Raw genomic sequence first — 19,607 nt, forward strand, 5'->3', positions numbered from 1 at the left:
ACACCCCCATCCAGATGCTAGGAGCCTGCATCTTGAAAAAGGGCCCTTCTGTCAGGCCACTGATAACCCCCAAGGAAGTCAGCATAGTTGCATTTTCCTCCCTTCACTGTGCCATGAAATTCTGTACATAGTTTGTGCTGTGCTCAGTCGCGCCCAACTCTCTGGCAACCCCAAGGACTGCAGCCTGCCAGGTTCCTCTGTCCATAGGTTTCTCCAGGCAAGAATACTGGAATGGATTGCCATTTCCTTCTCCAGGGGATCTTCCTGACCCAGGGATCAAACCCACGTCTCTTGTGTCTCCTGCACTGGCAGGTGGATTGGATTCTTTACCACTACGCCACCTGGGAAGCCTACATAGTTTATACTGCTGCTGCTGCTGCTGCTGCTAAGTCGCTTCAGTCGTATCTGACTCTGCGACCCCAGAGACGGCAGCCCACCAGGCTCCCCTGTCCCTCGGATTCTCCAGGCAAGAATACTGGAGTGGGTTGCCATTTCCTTCTCCAACGCATGAAAGTAAAAAGTGAAATTGAAGTCGCTCAGTTGTGTCCGACTCCTAGCGACCCCATGGACTGCAGCCTACCAGGCTCCTCCGTCCATGGGATTTGCCAGGCAAGAGTACTGGAGTGGGGTGCCATTGCCTTCTCCAATAGTTTATACTACTAACACTTAAAACTGTTTTTCAACTCTACTGCATAAAAATATGTTCAATAATATTCAAATGATGAAAAACAACTTAAATGCTAACCTTCTGATTGACCTGACAACCTTCTAATTTAAAAGGAAGCAGTATTTAACATTTTAGATTACTAGCATCTCTTATTTTAAGCTAAATGTGAATTACACCATTGCTGAGTTTCATAATTGACAGAGCAGGAGACTAATACCTCTTCCTTAAATAAAAGTCAAAATGTTAAGATATCCTCAGGTTGCTGTCAGTTATGCACTGGGGGGCAGAAAACTCGAGAGTATTTGCTCTAAGACGTCGGTGTTGCGTGCCTCTCCTCAGGGTTCCCATAATCCCCTCCGCATAGCTCTTTCCAAACATTGTTCCTTTGTGCTGCAATTAGGGTTTTTGAATCCCTCTCTGTGACTTATCTGAACTTCCTGAGGGTGGGGACCACATCTTGTTCATCATCTCTGTATCCCCAGCGGCTGAAATCAACCAGAGCAAGAGCCCCCTGAGGCCAAAGGGAGGAAACAGAGTCCAGCTGGATTCCCCGACTTCAGGCACAAGGTGCAAAGTCAGGACTTTGCAGCGTGAACTTTCCCCTTCAGAGAAGAGCCGTGGTGACCTTAAAATGAGTGAGGGAAATTTGTCCTTGCATGCTCTGAAGCAACTCCAGCAAACACCCGCTTTGGGGGAATATGGGCTGCCTTGGTAGTTCAGAAGGTAAAGAATCTGCCTGCAATGCAGGAGACGCAAGAGATGCAGGTTCCGCCGTCCCTGGGTCGGGAAGATCCTCTGGAGAAGGAAATGGCAATCCACACTAGTATTCTTGCCTAGAAAACGCCATAGACAGAGACGCCTGGCGGGCTACAGTCCATGGGGGTCACAAAGAGTAGGACAAGTCTAAGCAACTAAGCATGCATGCACATGTATATATTGAGGAGAACGTTAAGTTCTACTCTCTTAGCAAATTTCATTTATACAATAGTGTTTTCAACTATGGTCATTATATTTTACATTAGCTCCTCAAACCTTATTCAACTTATAAGTGATAGTTTGTACTCTTAGAAACCTCTCCCTATTTCACCCATACCCACCACCTCCAGAAACCACTCTTGCATTCTCTGTTTCCAAGAGTCTGACTTTTTTTTTAGATTCCACATATAAGTGATACTATGCAGATTCTATCCTTCTCTGACTCCACTTAGCATAGTGCTCTCAAGGTCCACCCATATTATTGCAAACAACAGGATTTCCTTTTCTCAAGGTTGAATAATACTCCATTGTATCTGTGTGTGTATCTTTACATTTTAAGGACTGGGTAACCTTTAACCATTGAAACAGGTGAGCTCTTTGGCCAGCGTACTGACAGAGGGCTCTTCCTCTCTTCATGTCCTAGAGATTTGAAAATCAGTGTTAATAATCAAAAGGAGAAAGCATGTCATCCTCTAAAGTGTTCTGACCTAAAGCATTTTTCTACATGCAGGTAGAAAAAAAAATTGTAATTCAACAGTCTTTTTACAAGAAGATAAAATATCTTTATAGCCCAAATCTATTTTCTATTATGGAATTTAAAAGAGAGCATTACTTTAACAATTGCATATGCAGCACTTCACCACAGACACAAAAACTTTTTAGACTTCTTCTCTTCCAAAGGTTCCCCAAACACAACACCAAATCACAGATTTACCACTTGAATCTCGAAAAGTAGAACCTATGTTCTGCCTTGTATGATGAGGCCAGTAAGAATGAACAACCATGAGAGAGATGGGCTTTTAAAATTAGGTCTTTAATCTTCACTGGCACTTCTGAACCTAATGGTGCCACAACAATTCCTCATAAATAAGATATAATAATCTTTACTGACCACAATAGGCTGGAAGTCTTAGAAGCACAAAATCAAAGAGTAAATAAATCGTATACCAAGCTTAAATTTTCAAGCACTATGCATTTTTTTTAAAAGCTGAATGTTAGAGTTTTACTCCTCTGTATATAGGGTGAATTTATTAAGCTTCCAAAAAGATGGAATAGTTGAAATTCCATTCCATGACCTTCTCCCCTTTGTAGACTACCATTTGGTCTAATACAACTCAGAGGGGTTTATTGTTGGGGCAATTTCACGGGTTAGCAAAGGCCAAACACTCACTAAAATGAAGCACATCAGTTTGAATAGCCCACCATGACATCAGGTTTTCAAATTACTTTTCCTTCTATCTCCAGAAGAGATTCAATTTCTCCTCCAATGGTCTCCCCACCTCTTCACCCCAAGGCCACCCACCTCCCCTGTGCCTCCTTAAAGCCTAGAAACATTATAGAGCTTCAGAGAAGAAAAAAGAAGAGGGTAGGGGGACTTTTTGTGTGTGTTCTTAGAGTCTCTGCAATCAAGGCACCCAAAAAACTATGACAAAAACAACAGCAACAGCAAGCCCTGGGACACAGATGATGTCTTGACCTAATACTGTATGGTTATCTTTCTAAAAGGGAGATAATTTTAATCTGCTGTGTAGTTATTCCTAGTTATCTGGTTTCATTCCAATATGAATCCTACCACAAACTAAAATATGCAAAATCTTTCATTAACATATCAGAGGTTTTCATTTCATTATAAATCAAACTAAATAGGTCATGACTGTTTAATCAGCATGCAAAGTATCGCCTCTGGAATACCTGTATGAGTGCCTTGACACCTAAAATTCTTTTCAGTGCTTTGAAATCTAATTCTATCCTAGCTAACCCTAGCCCAGTTCATCACTCCCTCACATCAAAATTTTCACCACATGATGCATAGATATTGTTCTAAAATCGGTGTGATGTACATTAATAGCAGGAATTTAAATATTTAAGGGAGAAAAAAAAAAGGAAAGATGGGTGAATGGAAAAAATAATGAATCTTCCACACATATCCATCACTCACAGTTAATCCCAGTTAATATATTGGTTTCCTTTCAGTCTTTTTTCTACATATATATATTTTATAAGTGAGATGGGTTTTCACTGAATATTATGTTAGTTAGCATTTTTCCATGTAATTAATTTTTTTGGAAAAGTAGAATTTTAATGGATGCAAATTATTTAACAAACAATAATTTATTTCACCATTAAAAATATCCAGGGGAAAAATAGATTCTATGATCACATCCTACCCCTTGTCCCAACATAGGACTTTTCCCTTCCCTTCAGTTCAGTTCAGTTCAGTCGCTCAGTCGTGTCCGACTCTTTGCGACCCCATGAATTGCAGCACGCCAGGCCTCCCTGTCCATCACCAGTTCCCAGAGTTCACTCACACTCATGTCCATCGAGTCGGTGATGCCATCCAGCCATCTCATCCTCTGCCATCCCCTTCTCCTCCTGCCCCCAATCCCTCCCAGCATCAGAGTCTTTTCCAATGAGTCAATTTTTCACATGAGGTGGCCAAAGTACTGGAGTTTCAGCTTTAGCATCATTCCTTCCCTTAGCAGTCAAGAAAAAAGGGTGAGAGAAAATGATCTCCTGAAATTATGTTGCTGATAGACTAAGGCCTCCCTCTTAAAAAAGAGATTTATTCTTCTTTACAAAGGAAAGTTCGCAACATTCCTAAAGGTTAGTGAGACCATAATCATCTGTATTTATTAATTAATCTCTTAGGAAATCTATTCTAGTCCTGTAGCTTTCACTGCATCAGTATGTAGATAACTCTCATGTCCATCTCTAGCCCTGATTTTTCCTCTGAGTCACCCCCTTGAAGCAACTTGTTGGTCTGTTGGGCATCTCAGACTAAGCACAGCTCAAACAGAATTTTTTTCAACATTTTACTTTGCCTTGGCTGCTAAGGTGTGTCCAACTCTTTGCGACCCTATGGACTGTAGCCCAGCAGGCACCTCCGTCCATGGGATTTCCCAGGCAAGAATACTGGAGTGGGTTGCCATTCCCTTCTCCAGGGGATCTTCCTGACCAGGGACTGAACCCAGGTCTCCTGCATTGCAGGTGGTTTCCTGCATTTCCACCAGATTCTTTACTGACTGAGCCACCAGGGAAGCCCTTCTATTGGAGTATAGCTGATTAACAATGTTGTGATAGTTTCAGATGAACAGTGAAGGGATTTAGCCGTATACATGTATCCATTCTCCCCCAAACTCCCCTCCCATCCAGGCTGCCACAAAACAGTGAGCAGAATTCCATGTGCTATACAGCAGATCCTTGTTGGTTATCCATTTAAAATATAGCAGTAGACCTGTCCATCCCAAACTCCCTAGCCATCCCTGCCCCCCATTCTTCCCCCCTTCCCTGGCAACCATGGTTCCTTCTCTAAGTCTGTGAAGCCAAAACAGAATTCTTGGATCTCCCCACCAGACCTGCTTCCTACAACAGCAAACAGCATACAAAGTGCCAGATGCTGTTCTGCACTCACTGAATCCTCACTACCTATGATAGGTACTAATATGATCTCATTTCATGGAAGCCCCTCTGTGCTTGGGAGAGAAGAATCAGCAAAGAGAAAAACTGTTTCCCACTCAGATACTAGGAATGTAATATCTTTAAGTTCCAAAGGGTAATAGTAGGGAAGAAAATGCATAACACAAGGTCAAAAATTTCTTGATGGTGGAATCTGGGGTCAAAGATAGGAAGCCTCTATGGTTTCTCCATCAGGCCCCACCCCTCAACACACAAAAGGAAGAAAAATCACATTATGATTTGGGCACCTTCTTCCCTTTGGTACAAGACCACCTGGCAAGCAAAATATTTTAAATCATTAGAAAAGTACCACAATAGTTCATTATTTTGTGTAATTTTAACAAGTAACCCCATAAAAGCAAGACTGTAGAATATTCAAAGTTATTCTGCTGCTGCTGCTGCTAAGTCACTTCAGTCGTGTCCGACTCTATGCGACCCCATAGACGGCAGCCCACCAGGCTCCCCCGTCCCTGGGATTCTCCAGGCAAGAACACTGGAGTGGGTTACCGTTTCCTTCTCCAATGCATGAAAGGGAAAAGTGAAAGTGAAGTTGCTCAGTCGTGTCCAACTCTTCGCGACCCCATGGTCTGCAGCCTACCAGGCTCCTCCGTCCATGGGATTTTCCAGGCAAGAGTACTGGAGTGGGGTGCCATTGCCTTCTCCACAAAGTTATTCTATACTTTGCCTAATATCAGACAAGAAGATAATAGCAAAACTGCAAACATTTCTGCTGGTCTACGAAAGAAAAACTTGCTTCTCCAGTGTTTCTCCTGTACTCTCACACTTACCAGCACACTCAGGACACTTTTGATACCAGATGTGTTTGTGTGGAGGAGTTTCTCACATCAGGAGGTTCTGTAACACCGGCTGAGTCTCCTACAATTCAATTCTGACACTACCTGGAGATCACATCAGATCCCACACGTTAAAGGCTCAGTCCCACAAGAGTGCTCCCTACTCACCCCACTTCAGATGCAAATCGCGAGTCCAGATTATCACCAGTGCTCCTGACCAAAGTGTTAGTCACTCAGTCATGTCTGACTCTTTGTGACCCCATGGACTGTAGCCCACAAGGCTCCTCTGTTCATGGAATTCTCCAGGCAAGAATACTGGACTGGGTTGCCATGCCCTTCTCCAGGGGATCTTCCTGACCAAGGAATTGAATTGCAGGTACTGTCTGCAGCCACCAGGGAAGTCCAAGGGGCTATAAATCAGAGGTTCCTACAACCTCCTCCCCAAGTTCAATTAATTTGCGAGAGTGGCTCATAGAACTTAAGAAAACAGATTACTTGCTAGGTTATACTGATTTATTGTAAAAATTATATGATAAAAGATACAGATGAACAGCCCGATGAAAGAGGCATGTGGGGATGGGAACCCATCCCCATGTTCCCACGGAAATACCTGCTTTCCATGCTTTCTCCTGGGACCCACCTGCCTGGCACTTTCATGGGTTCAGCAACCCCAAAGCTTTCCAAATGCCATATTTCTGAGATTTTTATGGAGTTTCATCATAGGCATGATAGACCATTTCCAGGTCCTTTTCTCTCCACAGAGAATGGGGGCATGGGACTGACAGCTTCTAATCATGCCTTGGTCTTTCTTGTGACCGGCTCTCCTCCAGGAGTCCGCCAAGAGTCATCTTTTTAGAACCAAGGATACGGCTGTTACCCTGGAAATCCCAAAGGATTTAGGAACTCTGTGTCAGGAATCAGGGTAAAAGTGCAAACATGAGAACAAAAGATGCTCCTAGTGCTCTTATCACTTAAGAAATTATATGAATTTTGGGAGCTTTGTGCCGGGAACTGAGGCAGAGGCCAATATACACATACATATTCTATAGAGTAACAGGGATAAAAAGCACATCCCCAAAATATGAAAGATACAGGTTTTTCTCTTTACGTTAATGGTCAAAAAGTCTACAGTTTTTAAAACTGTCAATCATTTTTAATAGAAATTCAAAATATGTAGTGAGTGCCACGTATTCAAAGGATTTAGAATTTTATGGAAAAACATAAGCCTAAAGTATATATTTAACAAATGTTAAAAAATATGTATATTGAAGAGAAAGAATTTAAAACTGTACAACTCCATAAAAATAGTCTAAGTGAAAACAGAGTTTTGGTGAACAAAGTTTTATTTCATGGAGCTACTTTGTAGAGCCTGTATCATGCAACATATTAATGACCATTCATATTTCTATATATTTTACTTCTAGAGAAAATATTTTCCCTGGACACCAGTACAAAATAAGCCTTGAAGGAAAAAAAAATATAGAAGAGGCAAGACAGCAGGCTGAGTGATTACTTTTTAAGAAAAAAAATATACTTACGCAGTGGTTGTCTGCACGTCATGCCAGCCTTTGCTAAAGTTCTGTTTTAATTCATTCATCAGGTTCATGCCGAGTTTTTGTTTTATCTCCACAAGATGCCTTTCTTTTGCTGATAAAACTTGTCGTAAGGTTGTAATTTCGTCTTCCAGCTACAAGCAGGAGGGAAAATGATGGGGGAAAAATGTCAGACCAGGTGAAACATTCAAGGGCGGAAGCTCTCAGTGATCCAAAGCACCCTGGGCACCCTCTTGTTTACACAGCCCTATGCAAGGCCTTAGCAAACACATCCTGTAGAGAAGTCTAATATTTTTAAATGAAAGTAGATTTTTTAGTTTGAATGGTTCTAAATGTAAACACTACTCCTTGTAAAAAATTCACTCATACAGCAAAATACAAAGACAATAAAAACCATGTGTAATCTACTAGGAAATAGACACTGCTTAGAGTTTCTGGTTTTCAATCGTCCAAAGGTTTTTCTAAAATTATATGTAGGTATAATTTTTGAACAGGAAATTGATTGTGTAGTCTGTATCTAATAACTTCTTTTCAAGTGCCATTAGTCAGCTTAATTTTTTTGCCATCCACACCTAAGCATACATTGTGGTTTTGCCAAGCTGGCATTTTACTCCTTACTTAAAAAAAAAAACAACGAAGCAGCTAAGTTTCATTTACATTCCAAGTGTCACTCTACTCCTGACCACAAACAGCATCACTAACCCTGTCAATCATCTTGCAAATGTGTTCCTTGGGTCACCAGAGACATAGCTGCTAGAAAAACAACTCAACAATGACATCTACTTTTGCAAAAATAGTGTTGTAAACCTTTGTATTCATAAAAAATCACTTAAAACAGGCAGAAATACTGAATCAACCATCTGAAATATTCTAGTAGAAAAGAACACTATCTTCAAGGTTTTAATATCAGCAAAATGTCCTAGTAGTCTAACATTATCCTTTTTTTTTTTTTTTTTACAGTTGTGAAACGTTTTTGTATGTTCGTGGAAAATCACTTAGGCAGAAATACTGAATCAACCATCTGAAATATTCTAGTAGAAAAGAACACTATCTTCGAGGTTTTAATATCAGCAAAATGTCCTAGTAGTCTAACATTATCCTTTTTTTTTTTTTTTTTTTTTACAGTTGTGAAACGTTTTTGTATGTTCGTGGAAATTTTCCTGAAGTCTTTCTAAAATGAATTCCACCTTCCATGACATGTTATAGTTAGTAGCATCCTATGTTTTCATTTTTTCTTTTTTCTTTGGCCATGCCAAGTGCCATACGGGATCTTAGTTCTCCTACCACAGATCGAACTCATACCCCTTGTGTTGGAAGCACAGAGTCTGGACCACCAGAGAAGTCTCCAAGCTATAGCTTCTTGACAAGCAAGAGTCTTCAGTATGCAGCTATATACTCATTACTCCAAAAGGAGTATATTCAGGGGTGGCCAAGGGGGACTATGTTTTTAGTCTCTTCATTCAATGAGAACACACTATCATTTTAAAATCAGATCCTTCTATCCTTTTGCTCTCATGTTATATTCCATATTTTCATCTTAGTCAACGAGCTCACCTGCATTTAGTCCATTGACTAAGATTTCTCAAGGTTGTATCTCTAGCTCTCTTACCATAGAAAATACTTGGGCTTCAGATCAGCTTTTTATTCAGCATAGAAAGATTTTTTTTCTTCTTTCTTTTGAATAAATAATATGTTTGAGTGACTGAAATAACTAGGAATCTGGTTTTATAGATATATTAGGTATTACTGCTTTTTCCAATGTGTAACAAGGGTAATGAGAAATTTTTTAACTTGCAGAGAAAAATTAAAGATGTAGAGAAGAAGAGAGAGGTTTAAACATCTTGGTATTCTCATCCTTTTATCTATGGAATCTCAGAAATTTATTCAAAATTATGGGGGACAGTAGGATATTCATTAGTTTTGGGGAGTTGGGAGGAATGGGTAAAGGATTCATAAGATTTCTAATGAAATCCATGGTCCCAAAAAAGTGATAGAAATACTGAAGTGACCAATTCATCAAACATCATCCTAAAGAAATATTAAATCCCACATATAATCATTTAAAAATTGAAGCATATGTTAAAAGGTATTTGTAGAGAAAAGACTTCTAATGATGAAAATATGAACTCAGTTACTCTATGCAGACTAATGGCAGGTACTATAATGAAAGTCTCACTATTTCAATAAAATGTTAGACTCACACTTCTTAATGCTTTCATTTATATATCAGTGATCTAAATATAATATATGCCAAAATAGTTATTAAGAAAATCCCAAAAGGTAAAATTAAAAGATAATTCTTAAATTATATTAACATGCAAGACTGAAAATGGTCAATCTCATCTCTTTCTGCAGAGCACAGAGTCCTGACACAGCAGAAAGTCCTTTAATCACAAATACTTTAAATGATGATCCTGGTGAGATTCAATCCCTTATTGGACTAATGAGAATTTTTGGCCTAGTTACATCAATTTCAGTTTATATAAAAGTCACTCAGAGAGCACATTTAAAATGAATATTCCAGAAGGAGGCCCCTTTTAAGGCCCTGAGATTCTGATGTCTCAAATTTGGTGAGGCCTGTCTATATATATTGGAGAAGGAAATGGCAACCCACTCCAGTATTCATGCCTGGAAAATCCCATGGACCGAGGAGCCTGGTGGGCTACAATCCATGGGGTCACAAAGAGTCGGACACGACTGAGCGACTTCTGTGTGTGTGTGTGTGTCTATATATATTATTTAACAAGCACCCCCAGATACTCTGATGCAGGTAGTATAGAAATTCTACATTGTAACCCATATCAAATTCATTTTGGAATGAGCTGGAGTGCAGGTAAATCATTAATTGAAGTATTTAAGATATCCTTTGCCTGTTAATTTTAAATTAATCATGTCTTCGTTAGAAACTAATAGTCTGGTTCTTTGGTTTCTTGATTCCCCTAGGAGATCTCCTTGTAGGATAAATATTTATGTACAAGATTAGATATTTAAACTTGGTTACTTATATATGAATGAATAGGAATTTAAGTGTTGGCGAGGATGTGGAGAAATTGAAACCCTTGTACATTGCTGGTGGAAATAAAAATGGTTCAGTCACTGTGGAAAATAGTCCAGCAGTTTCTCAAAAAGTTAAAGGTGGAATTATCATATGACCCAGCATTCCTATTTCTACTATATTCCCCAAAGAATTGAGAACAGATACTCAAACAAATACATGTATATACATGTTCATAACAGAACTATTCACAATAGCCAAAAGATGAAAACAATCCAAATATTCATCAAAGGATGAATGGATAAATAAATTGTAGTATATACATAAAATGGAATATTATTTAGTCACAAAAATAGATGAAGTACTGATATAAGCTACAACACACATGAACCTCAAAAACATTTGGCTAGATGAAAGGAATCAGACACAGAATGTCACATATTGTATGATTCCATTTATATGAAATACCCAGAATAGCTGAATCCAGAGACAGAATGCTGGCTCATGGCTACAGAAAAGAAGGGTAAATGGGAAGCAACTGCTTAGCAGGTAACGGATTCCTTTTTGAGATGATGAAAATGTTCTGGAACTAGACAGAAGTGGTGTTACACAACATTATAAGAGTACTAAATGCCATTGAATGATTCAATTTAAAATAGTTAATTTTATATCAATTTATTACAATAAAAATGTAAAAATACAAATGAACGAATGAGTTAGCCTCAAAATAAAATTTACATTAGAAGACTGAAGACTTACTTTTCTATTTATTCGGCCATATTACATAAAATATGTCACAAATACAGAGAAAGAAATAGCTTTTTAAACCATTAATTATCAGTATGATGTTTAGGAGTAAGAGCCTTTGGTCTCTTGTTCATACTGCTTCAAGTCATGCTTCTTCTCCTGCCCTGGCTAAGAGTAAAGAAGAACTAAAATTAAAATGCAGATACTATCTGGGAGAGTATGACAGGCCATGGGTTAGCAAGACATTTGGTCAAACATTATTCTGGCTGTGTCCTTGAGGGTGATTATGCATGTGATTAACATTTAAACTGACAGACTGAGTAAAGCAGATTGCTCTCCCAAAGTTGGTGGGCCTCACCCAATCGGTTGATGACTTAAATAAAAAGGCTGACCCTCCCTTGAGTAAAAGGGAATTCTATTTGCCTGACTGCTTTTGAGCTGGGACGTTGTTTTGTCTTGTTGTTGTTTGGCTTTTTTGTTTTTTCTTGCCTTCAGCTTCAAACTAAAACATCAGCTCTTCCCAGACCTTTAGACTGAGCTGCACTATTGACTCCCCTGGGTGTCCAGCTTGCTGACTGGACACAGAATCACATTAGCTGACTCCTTAGAATAACTCTCTTTGTATATACATCCTATTGGTTCTACTTCTCTGGAGAACCCCGATTAACACAGAGGGGTGCTACAGTAAGACGCTATTGGTTATGAAGGCTTTAATTGTTCACCAGTTCAGTCCAGAAAGAAATAAGGACTTGAAGGAAAAAACTGGGAAAGGAAGGAAGAGCCCAGGACACTTATTTGTCAGCCTGAGACAGGTGGCTTGAGGGCACTGTGTGCTTTCCTTGGGAAACCACACGCCAAGAAGGAACAGCCAAAAGAGGCTTGTCTACTTAGTAACGCTGTCTGGTAATTTTCCTACTCCTATTAATGCCTATTTTTCTTGAGTCATTTTATCGAGGTGACATTGGCAGTACTTGATTATTATATAATCATAAATTTACAGTTATCAGGCCAACACTTCATCCTTTTCAAAAACCAAGCCACATTATAGAATACTGAGCATCAAATGCAGCTTCGCAAAATGAAAGTGGGAGTGGGATGTTAGTAGCACAGAACTAATGAGCAAGTTTATTTAAAAAGAGAGCTAGGAAAAAAAAAAAAAACCCCACAGAATAGATGTGTAAAGAACTCAGAAAAGATGTTAGGAGCAGCTGGTAAGAGGACTAATGAGAACAAATACTTAAAACAAATAGTATTTCTTTATATATGGACAAGATTTGTTTAAAAAAAAAAAACCCATATTCTACTTCTGGAATTTACAAATACATACATTTGTTGGTGCTCTGAATCAAGTTCATTAGAAATGTTAACTGCACACCCTCCATGTGTACACAAACCACTGCATCAGGTCAGAAGTGATACTGGTGTTGCGTTGAAGGAACTTTTTTTTCTTTTTTTAGAGCTCAGCTTTTTATTGAATGTGTTACTAAAGAGGCTTAGTGAAAAAAGACCAGAGCCCATGTCATCATCAGACTCTTCAGATTCTGCTGTCTTTGCTTCTACTTTCTTCTCCTCAGCTGGGGCAGCAGTGGTGACCAGGGCAGGTCCGCCAGCCCCAGAGGAGGTTCCCGATGTTGACACTGGCCAAAGCCTTTGCAAACAAGCCTGGCCAGAAAGGCTCAACATTTACACCAACTGCTTTTTTTTTTTTTAATTAATTAATTTATTTTAATTGGAGGCTAATTACTTTACAATATTGTAGTGGTTTTTGCCATATACTGACAAGAATCAGTGAACACATGTACACCAGCTGCATTAATGAAGGCATTGATCTTATCCTCCAGACTGTCACCTCATTGTCGTGCAGAATGAGGGCTGAGTGGGTGCAGGCGAGCTCCAAGATGGAGGCCAGGGTGCAGGCGAGTTAGCTAGGAGGGGGCTGCCAGGCACAGTGCTAGTTGCCGGATGAAGTGAGAGCCTCACCCCAAAATGGCCTTAGTTTCCTCAGAAGGACCAAGCACCTTAGCAGCAGCAGAGGAAAGCTGAAGGAACTTTTAAAAAAACGCATATTGCATGACCACAATAACAAACTCAGGACTGAACAGATTCCTCTTTTAAAATGCAGACTTCCATCTAAGATGTAGTAGCCTCTTGGACAGTATTTGCTTACGTCTCTCTTCTCAAGGACAGGTCTTCCTGCAGCCAGCACTTGGTAAAAGAACAATATGCTGGTTGTGTGAGTGAATGCAGTTACAGATTCACCCTGAAGTCTAAAGGTATCCTCCTGGAATATGGGCTACAAAACAGCGTAAGGTAAAAGCAGACCAGGGTGTGGGGGAAATGGAGCAGGGTGGATCCAGCACAGCTGACAGACAGTAGAAGAATTCAAGGGAGGGCAGTGTACAGAAGGGGAGACTGGGTGCCCGGCATACCCTGCGACTCCTTTAAGCAAAGCAGTCAGACATAAGACGTCCTTCTACACAAAGCTCTTGCCTTGGATCATGGCCACAACTGATTGCCTGACTCGAAAGCAATATAACAGGCTGATCTGTGAGGTGTCCACCCACGTGGCTAACAGACCCAGTGGGATCGTCCCTCAAACAGAGAGGAGCTGCTTGTGGGCAGGGGTCCTGGAAAAATATCTCTGGAGAACTGAGGTAGATAAGCTGAGCTGTTTACAAGACATCTCAGTTCTTCATAGGGCCAGCGGTGAGACCGCTGAGATGTCCTTGATACAATTAAACCCTAGCATCTGAGGTCATCTGAATGCATGTGTGGTCTGAAAGAACCTAATTTGTGTGTGTGTGCGAAGGGCAGGCACTCTATAAGGGCAGAAAAAGCGGGTTTAAGAAAAGGGTGAGCATAAAGCATTGGTGGCCTGAGGTGGAGGGAGAAGAAATGGGAATGTGAAAAGGAAAAATAGCAGATTACTTTCTTTGCTTTTTGCTGCGCAGGAGCAAAGAGCTGTGCCCAGTGCCCCCAGAAGTCACACTGCTGCCCTTAGCGAGATGCAGTGCTTCTTCACTCCTGAGGAATCCAGAAATGAGAGACAGGAGGCATGGAGGCTAATGCATCGTAAGGGATGAAAACATCAATCCTGATAACATGAACAAGTAACAGGGAGTCTGATGTTACTTTCAGAAGTCAGGCTCAAAAAGTCTTAGGAGTGAGACACACTGGAGGATCGTTAATGTGGCCAAATGAGACAAAAATGTGTGAAAACTTTGGGTTTTTATATTCATGGGGGCAACCACTGAGAACCAAGGCTTACTGTTTCTCGATTATCAAAGTAATACATGATCATTGTTGAAAGTTTAGAAAATATAGAATGCAGGTGCACAAAACATAGATGTATGTATGTGTGTATCCATCCGTCTGTCCATCTACCTATCTGTCTATCAGTAACTGCCGAAAGAAAAATCAAGTCATTTTATAAAACTTGGTCTGTTACAGAGATTGTGTACGAACTTAAACTTGGACGGTAGCAGTGAAGGAGTTAAATTTTGGCTTAGAATCAGTTAGCTAACACTGGTCTGTAGAATATAACTTTTGGACACCAAAACTGACACAAACAAGTCATGATCCAGGATTCCAGGCCTTAAGAAAATGTGGAGCTAGGACGTTCTCTGTCAAGGCTGACTGGTCCATGAACCCTGGCAGGTGTGGCCAATGTGAAGTCAACAAGGTGGTTCTGGATCAGTGGCCACAGACAGACCCAGCTAAAGAACTAGGCCATTTGATCCGAGGCACTGTCCTTACTAAAATAATCTCTGCTGCACTAGAAGAACAAGCTGCTCTTTTATTTGAGCATGAAGTTATTTTAGGGTGTGTCTTGTGAAAGCACCTGAAATGTCTTCAGTATTATTAAGAGCTATCATGAACACTCAGCATCAGAACCTTAGAGCTTGGAGAGTCTGGGATGAATGAAGTGGGGTGAGGGTAAGGTGAAGCTTAACTTAAAGCAGTAGAAGAGGCCAAAGCAGGAAGGTGGAGCCCTGCTTCCCACTGGACCAGGGGCTTCCTGTCCTCTGAGCCAGGGATTCAAAATGGGGAGGAACACTGGCCCCTTCCCTCTTGCCCTATTGCTGCTTCTGCTTAAGAAGCTCCCCTTCTCCTGCCCTTTCCTCCTACAATGTAAACGCTCCTTAGCAAACTGTTGAGGGGCTAGTGGGTGATACAGACAAATGGCTTGAACTAAGAGTTGTCTTCAGGACAAGCCAGGCAGCCTCCCCGAATCTAGGACCAGATGCTCAGAGCAACTACACAAGATCTAAGCCTAACTACACAAGATCGAAGCCTAAAGTCATCACAGTTCCCTCTCCACCCCCAGAGTTCTATTCTTCTGAAAAACAGCACATCAATTTAATAAATTCAGTTGCTTCCATGACTGACTTGTCATTATAAAAATAAATCATTTCCAAGTAGTTGTTGAGCTAGGCTGCTGACCAAAAACAACAACTGCTCTTAAAAGGTAGCTGGCATCTAAACTGAGGTCTTGAAGGAATTCCATCAGGTTTAAGCATTGTGATACTAAATGTGAGGTGCATGTTTGCAACTCTTTATTGTTGCTTGAGCATCATGACCATTTGTTTTCCTATGGTCACCATTGGGCAATGGACCATTAGCACCACAAAATACCATAGAAAATGAATTATCTTACAATTCAACACCTATTCAATCTTATTAAATGAAAGACAACATTACTGTAATATGGACCTTTTATTGGTCATATAAATGTTCCAATATATTGGTCCATATAAATGGACCTCCATTTCATAAAACCTTACAGAAAAACTCAAACAAACTTTTTGGCCAACCCAACATCAGACTAACAATAATGCTGAGAATCCGGAGATAGGCATAGCAACAAGAAGATCACTAAGCATACCTGAACTAGTTCTGCCTTTAACTCTTCTTTTTCTTCCTCGGAGAGCATGCTAGGGGAGTCAGCACTGGCTATTGCGTCTTCATCTCTTCCTTGCAGTGGTTCGGTCTCCAACAAACCTTTAGGCAAGATTGGTAAAATATACTGTCATTTAAAGAATGAATTTAGCCAAATTCTAGTTCCACAGTCTGAAAGACTAGATACTCTGATCGACCCTCTCTCTGAAAAACAACTAAAAATTCCAGAAGAAAATCATTCTAAATGTGTAATGAGCTGCCAAGAAAGTGAAGAATACTAAGAATCGCCCAAAGTTAAGTGAAAGTGGGAAGCTATAGATATAAATGAGTTTTCATTAGTTCTTCATTTGCCACCGAGATGAATCCTAGCCTCGGTTTTCACTGTCCCATGGGATGCAGATGACTGGGGACAAAGCCCAGGACTACTGAGGGAGAGGATTTTATGAAGAGACCCCTCCATTAATCTACATCCCCACAGGGCTACACCCTAAGAGTAAGGTGAACTAGAAATAAATACCCTTTATCCCCACAGGGATCTACAAGGCAAATCACCTGCCTTGACCCTCAGCACAGAATGGACAGACCAATAGAGCCTCCCCTAAGAATTCATGACATCCTCAGGTGATCCAAAAGAACATTGAGATCAGTTCAGTTCAGTCCTTAGTCGTGTCCGACGCTTTGCGACTCCGTGGACTGCAGTATGCCAGGCTTCCCTGTCCATCACCAACTCCTGGAGCTTGCTCAAACTCATGTCCATCGAGTTGGAGATGCCATCCAACCATTTCACCTTCTGTCATCACCTTCTCCTCCCGCCTTCAATCTTTCCCAGCATCAGGGTCTTTTCCGATGAGGCAGTTCTTCCCATCAGGTGGCTAAAATATTGGAGTTTCAGCTTCAGCATCAGTCCTTCCAATGGATACTTATGACTGATTTCCTTTAGGATGGACTGGTTGGATCTCCTTGTAGTCCAAGGGTCTCTCAAGAGTCTTTTCCAACACCACAGTTCAAAAGCATCAATTCTTTGGCGCTCAGATTTCTTTATAGTCCAACTCTCACATCCATACATGACCACTGGAAAAACCATTGACTAGATGGACCTTTGTTGGCAAAATAATATCTCTGCTTTTTAATATGCTGTCTAGGTTGGTCATAGCTTTTCTTCCAAGGAGCAAGCATCTTTTAATTTCATGGATGCAGTCACCATCTGCAGTGATTTTGGAATCCAAAAAACAATGTCTCTCACTGTTTCCCCATCTATTTGCCATGAAGTGATGGGACCAGATGCCATGATCTTAGTTTTCTGAATGTTGAGTTTTAAGCTAACTTTTCACTCTCCTCTTTCAATTTCATTAAGAGGCTCTTCAGTTCTCCTTCACTTTCTGCCATAAGGGTGGTGTCATCTGCACATGTGAAGTTATTGATATTTCTCCCAGCAATCTTGAGTCCAGCTTGTGCTTCATCCAGCCTGGCATTTCGCATGATGCACTCTGCATATAAGTTAAATAAGTAGAGTGACAATATACAGCCTTGACGTACTCCTTTCCCGATTTGGAACCAGTCTGTTGTTCCATGTCTGGTTCTAACTGTTGCTTCTTGACCTGCATACAGATTTCTGAGGAGCAGGTAAGGTGGTCTGGTATTCCCATTTCTTGAATAATTTTGCACAGTTTGTTGTGATCCACACAGTCAAAGGCCTTGGCATAGTCAATAAAGTAGAAGTAGGTGTTTTTCTGGAACTCTCTTGCTTTTTCGATGATCCAGCAGATGTTGGCAATTTGATCTCTGGTTCCTCTGCCTTTTCTAAAACCAGCTTGAACATCTGGAAGTTCACGGTTCACATACTGTTGAAGCCTGGCTTGGAGAATTTTGAGCATTACTTTGCTAGTGTGTGAGATGAGTGCAATTGTGCGGTTGTTTGAACATTCTTTGGCATTGCCTTTCTTTGGGATTGGAATGAAAACTGACCTTTTCCAGTACTGTGGCCACTGCTGAGTTTTCTAAATTGCTGGCATATTGAGTGCAGCACTTTCACAGCATCATCTTTTAGGATTTGAAATAGCTCAACTGGAATTCCATCACCTCCACTGGAAGCATCACTACAAACAAACCTTGAGATTAGAGGTATTAAATAAAACTCTTTTTGACTTTCATAATGGAAATATACAGATATGAAGCCTAGAACAGCTGCAGCAGTGAGGAAACATCATGACCACACAGGCTCTTGGTAAGGGGTGTGGGAAGTGCCTGGGTTCTTGGTGACACCATTGTGCCACAGATTGTTGAGGGACTTCTGACTTGTCATGTGAGCAAAATGCTTTATTAGCAAAAAAATAAAGAGGTTCCCTATGGAGTTTATCAGCATCTGGTCAACGCAAATGCATTGTTCTCTAGGGGCATAGGACACAGGCACACACATATAGGGAAGCTTTATTTATGACATGAATTATGACAGCACTGGCATTTATACTTCTCCAGATAAAGGGAGGTCATAGAATACATTCTACTGGAATAACTTGTTACCCATATTAAAAAAATAAAATGGGACACCTTCACACCATTCACCAATATTAAATTATAAATATTTTAGAAGACAACATGGGACTTCATATTTATGGACTTCTAGGTAAGAAAGGCAGAGAAGGTAATGGTACCCCACTCCAGTACTCTTGCCTGGAAAATCCCACAGACAGAGGAGCCTGGTAGGCTGCAGTCCATGGGGTCTCGAAGAGTCGAACACGACTGAGCAGCTTCACTTCCACTTTTCACTTTCATGCATTGGAGAAGGAAATGGCAACCCACTCCAGTGTTCTTGCCTGGAGAATCCCAGGGACGGGGGAGCCTGGTGGGCTGCTGTCTATGGGGTCGCACAGAGTCGGACACGACTGAAGTGACTTAGCAGCAGCAGCAGCAGCAGTAGGTAAGAAAGTATTTCTTAAGATACACAAAAAAGGGAAAATCTTGAAAGAAAGGAGGGATAAGATGAAGAATGAGATATCACCTCACACTTGTCAGAATGGCTATTGTCAAAAAGACCACAAATAACAAATGCTGGTGAGGAGAAAAGGGAATCTTTGTGCACTGTTAGTGGGAATGTAAATTGGTGCAGCCATTATGGAAAGCCAGTATGGAGGTTCTTCAAAAAGCCAAAAATAGAATTTACTGTATGAGCCATCAATTTCACTTATGCATGTTTACCCAAAGAAAACAAAAGCACTGATTTGAAAAGATATATGTACCCCAATATTCATAGCATAATTATTTATAATAACCAAGATATGGATGCAGTCTAAGGGTCCCTCAACAAAAGAAAGAATAAAGAAGACATTGCAACAGGTGGATGGACCCAGAGGGTATTATGCTTAGTGAAATAAGTCAGACAGAGAAAGACAAATGCTGTTTGTTATCATTTCGATGTAGAATCTAAAAAAATAAAACAAACAAATAAAACAGAAACAGCCTCACAGACATAAAGAACAAACTGTTGGTTACCAGTGGGAAGAAGGATCGGCAAGGGAAAACAT

General features: G+C 40.6%; 1 protein-coding gene across 7 annotated transcripts in view; it reads right to left on the minus strand.

Moving 5' to 3' along the window:
- TPD52L1 (TPD52 like 1) overlaps window positions 1–19,607 on the minus strand; it is a 93,182-nt gene that overhangs the window by 17,154 nt on the left and 56,421 nt on the right. For 5 of the 7 annotated variants that reach the window (NM_001076033.1, XM_005210717.5, XM_005210715.5 and 2 more), the window contains 2 exons: window positions 16,073–16,188; window positions 7,431–7,579 (listed from right to left, as the gene is read on the minus strand). In NM_001076033.1, the coding sequence (NP_001069501.1) occupies window positions 7,431–7,579; window positions 16,073–16,188 (265 nt within the window). Of the gene's footprint in view, window positions 1–7,430; window positions 7,580–16,072; window positions 16,189–18,051; window positions 18,183–19,607 lie in introns of all 7 variants that reach the window. The other 2 variants (XM_010808393.2, XM_059889773.1) reach the window with 1 other exon arrangement.

Source organism: Bos taurus, chromosome 9, assembly GCF_002263795.3.
Source record: "Bos taurus isolate L1 Dominette 01449 registration number 42190680 breed Hereford chromosome 9, ARS-UCD2.0, whole genome shotgun sequence".
Classification (NCBI taxonomy): Eukaryota; Metazoa; Chordata; class Mammalia; order Artiodactyla; family Bovidae; genus Bos; species Bos taurus.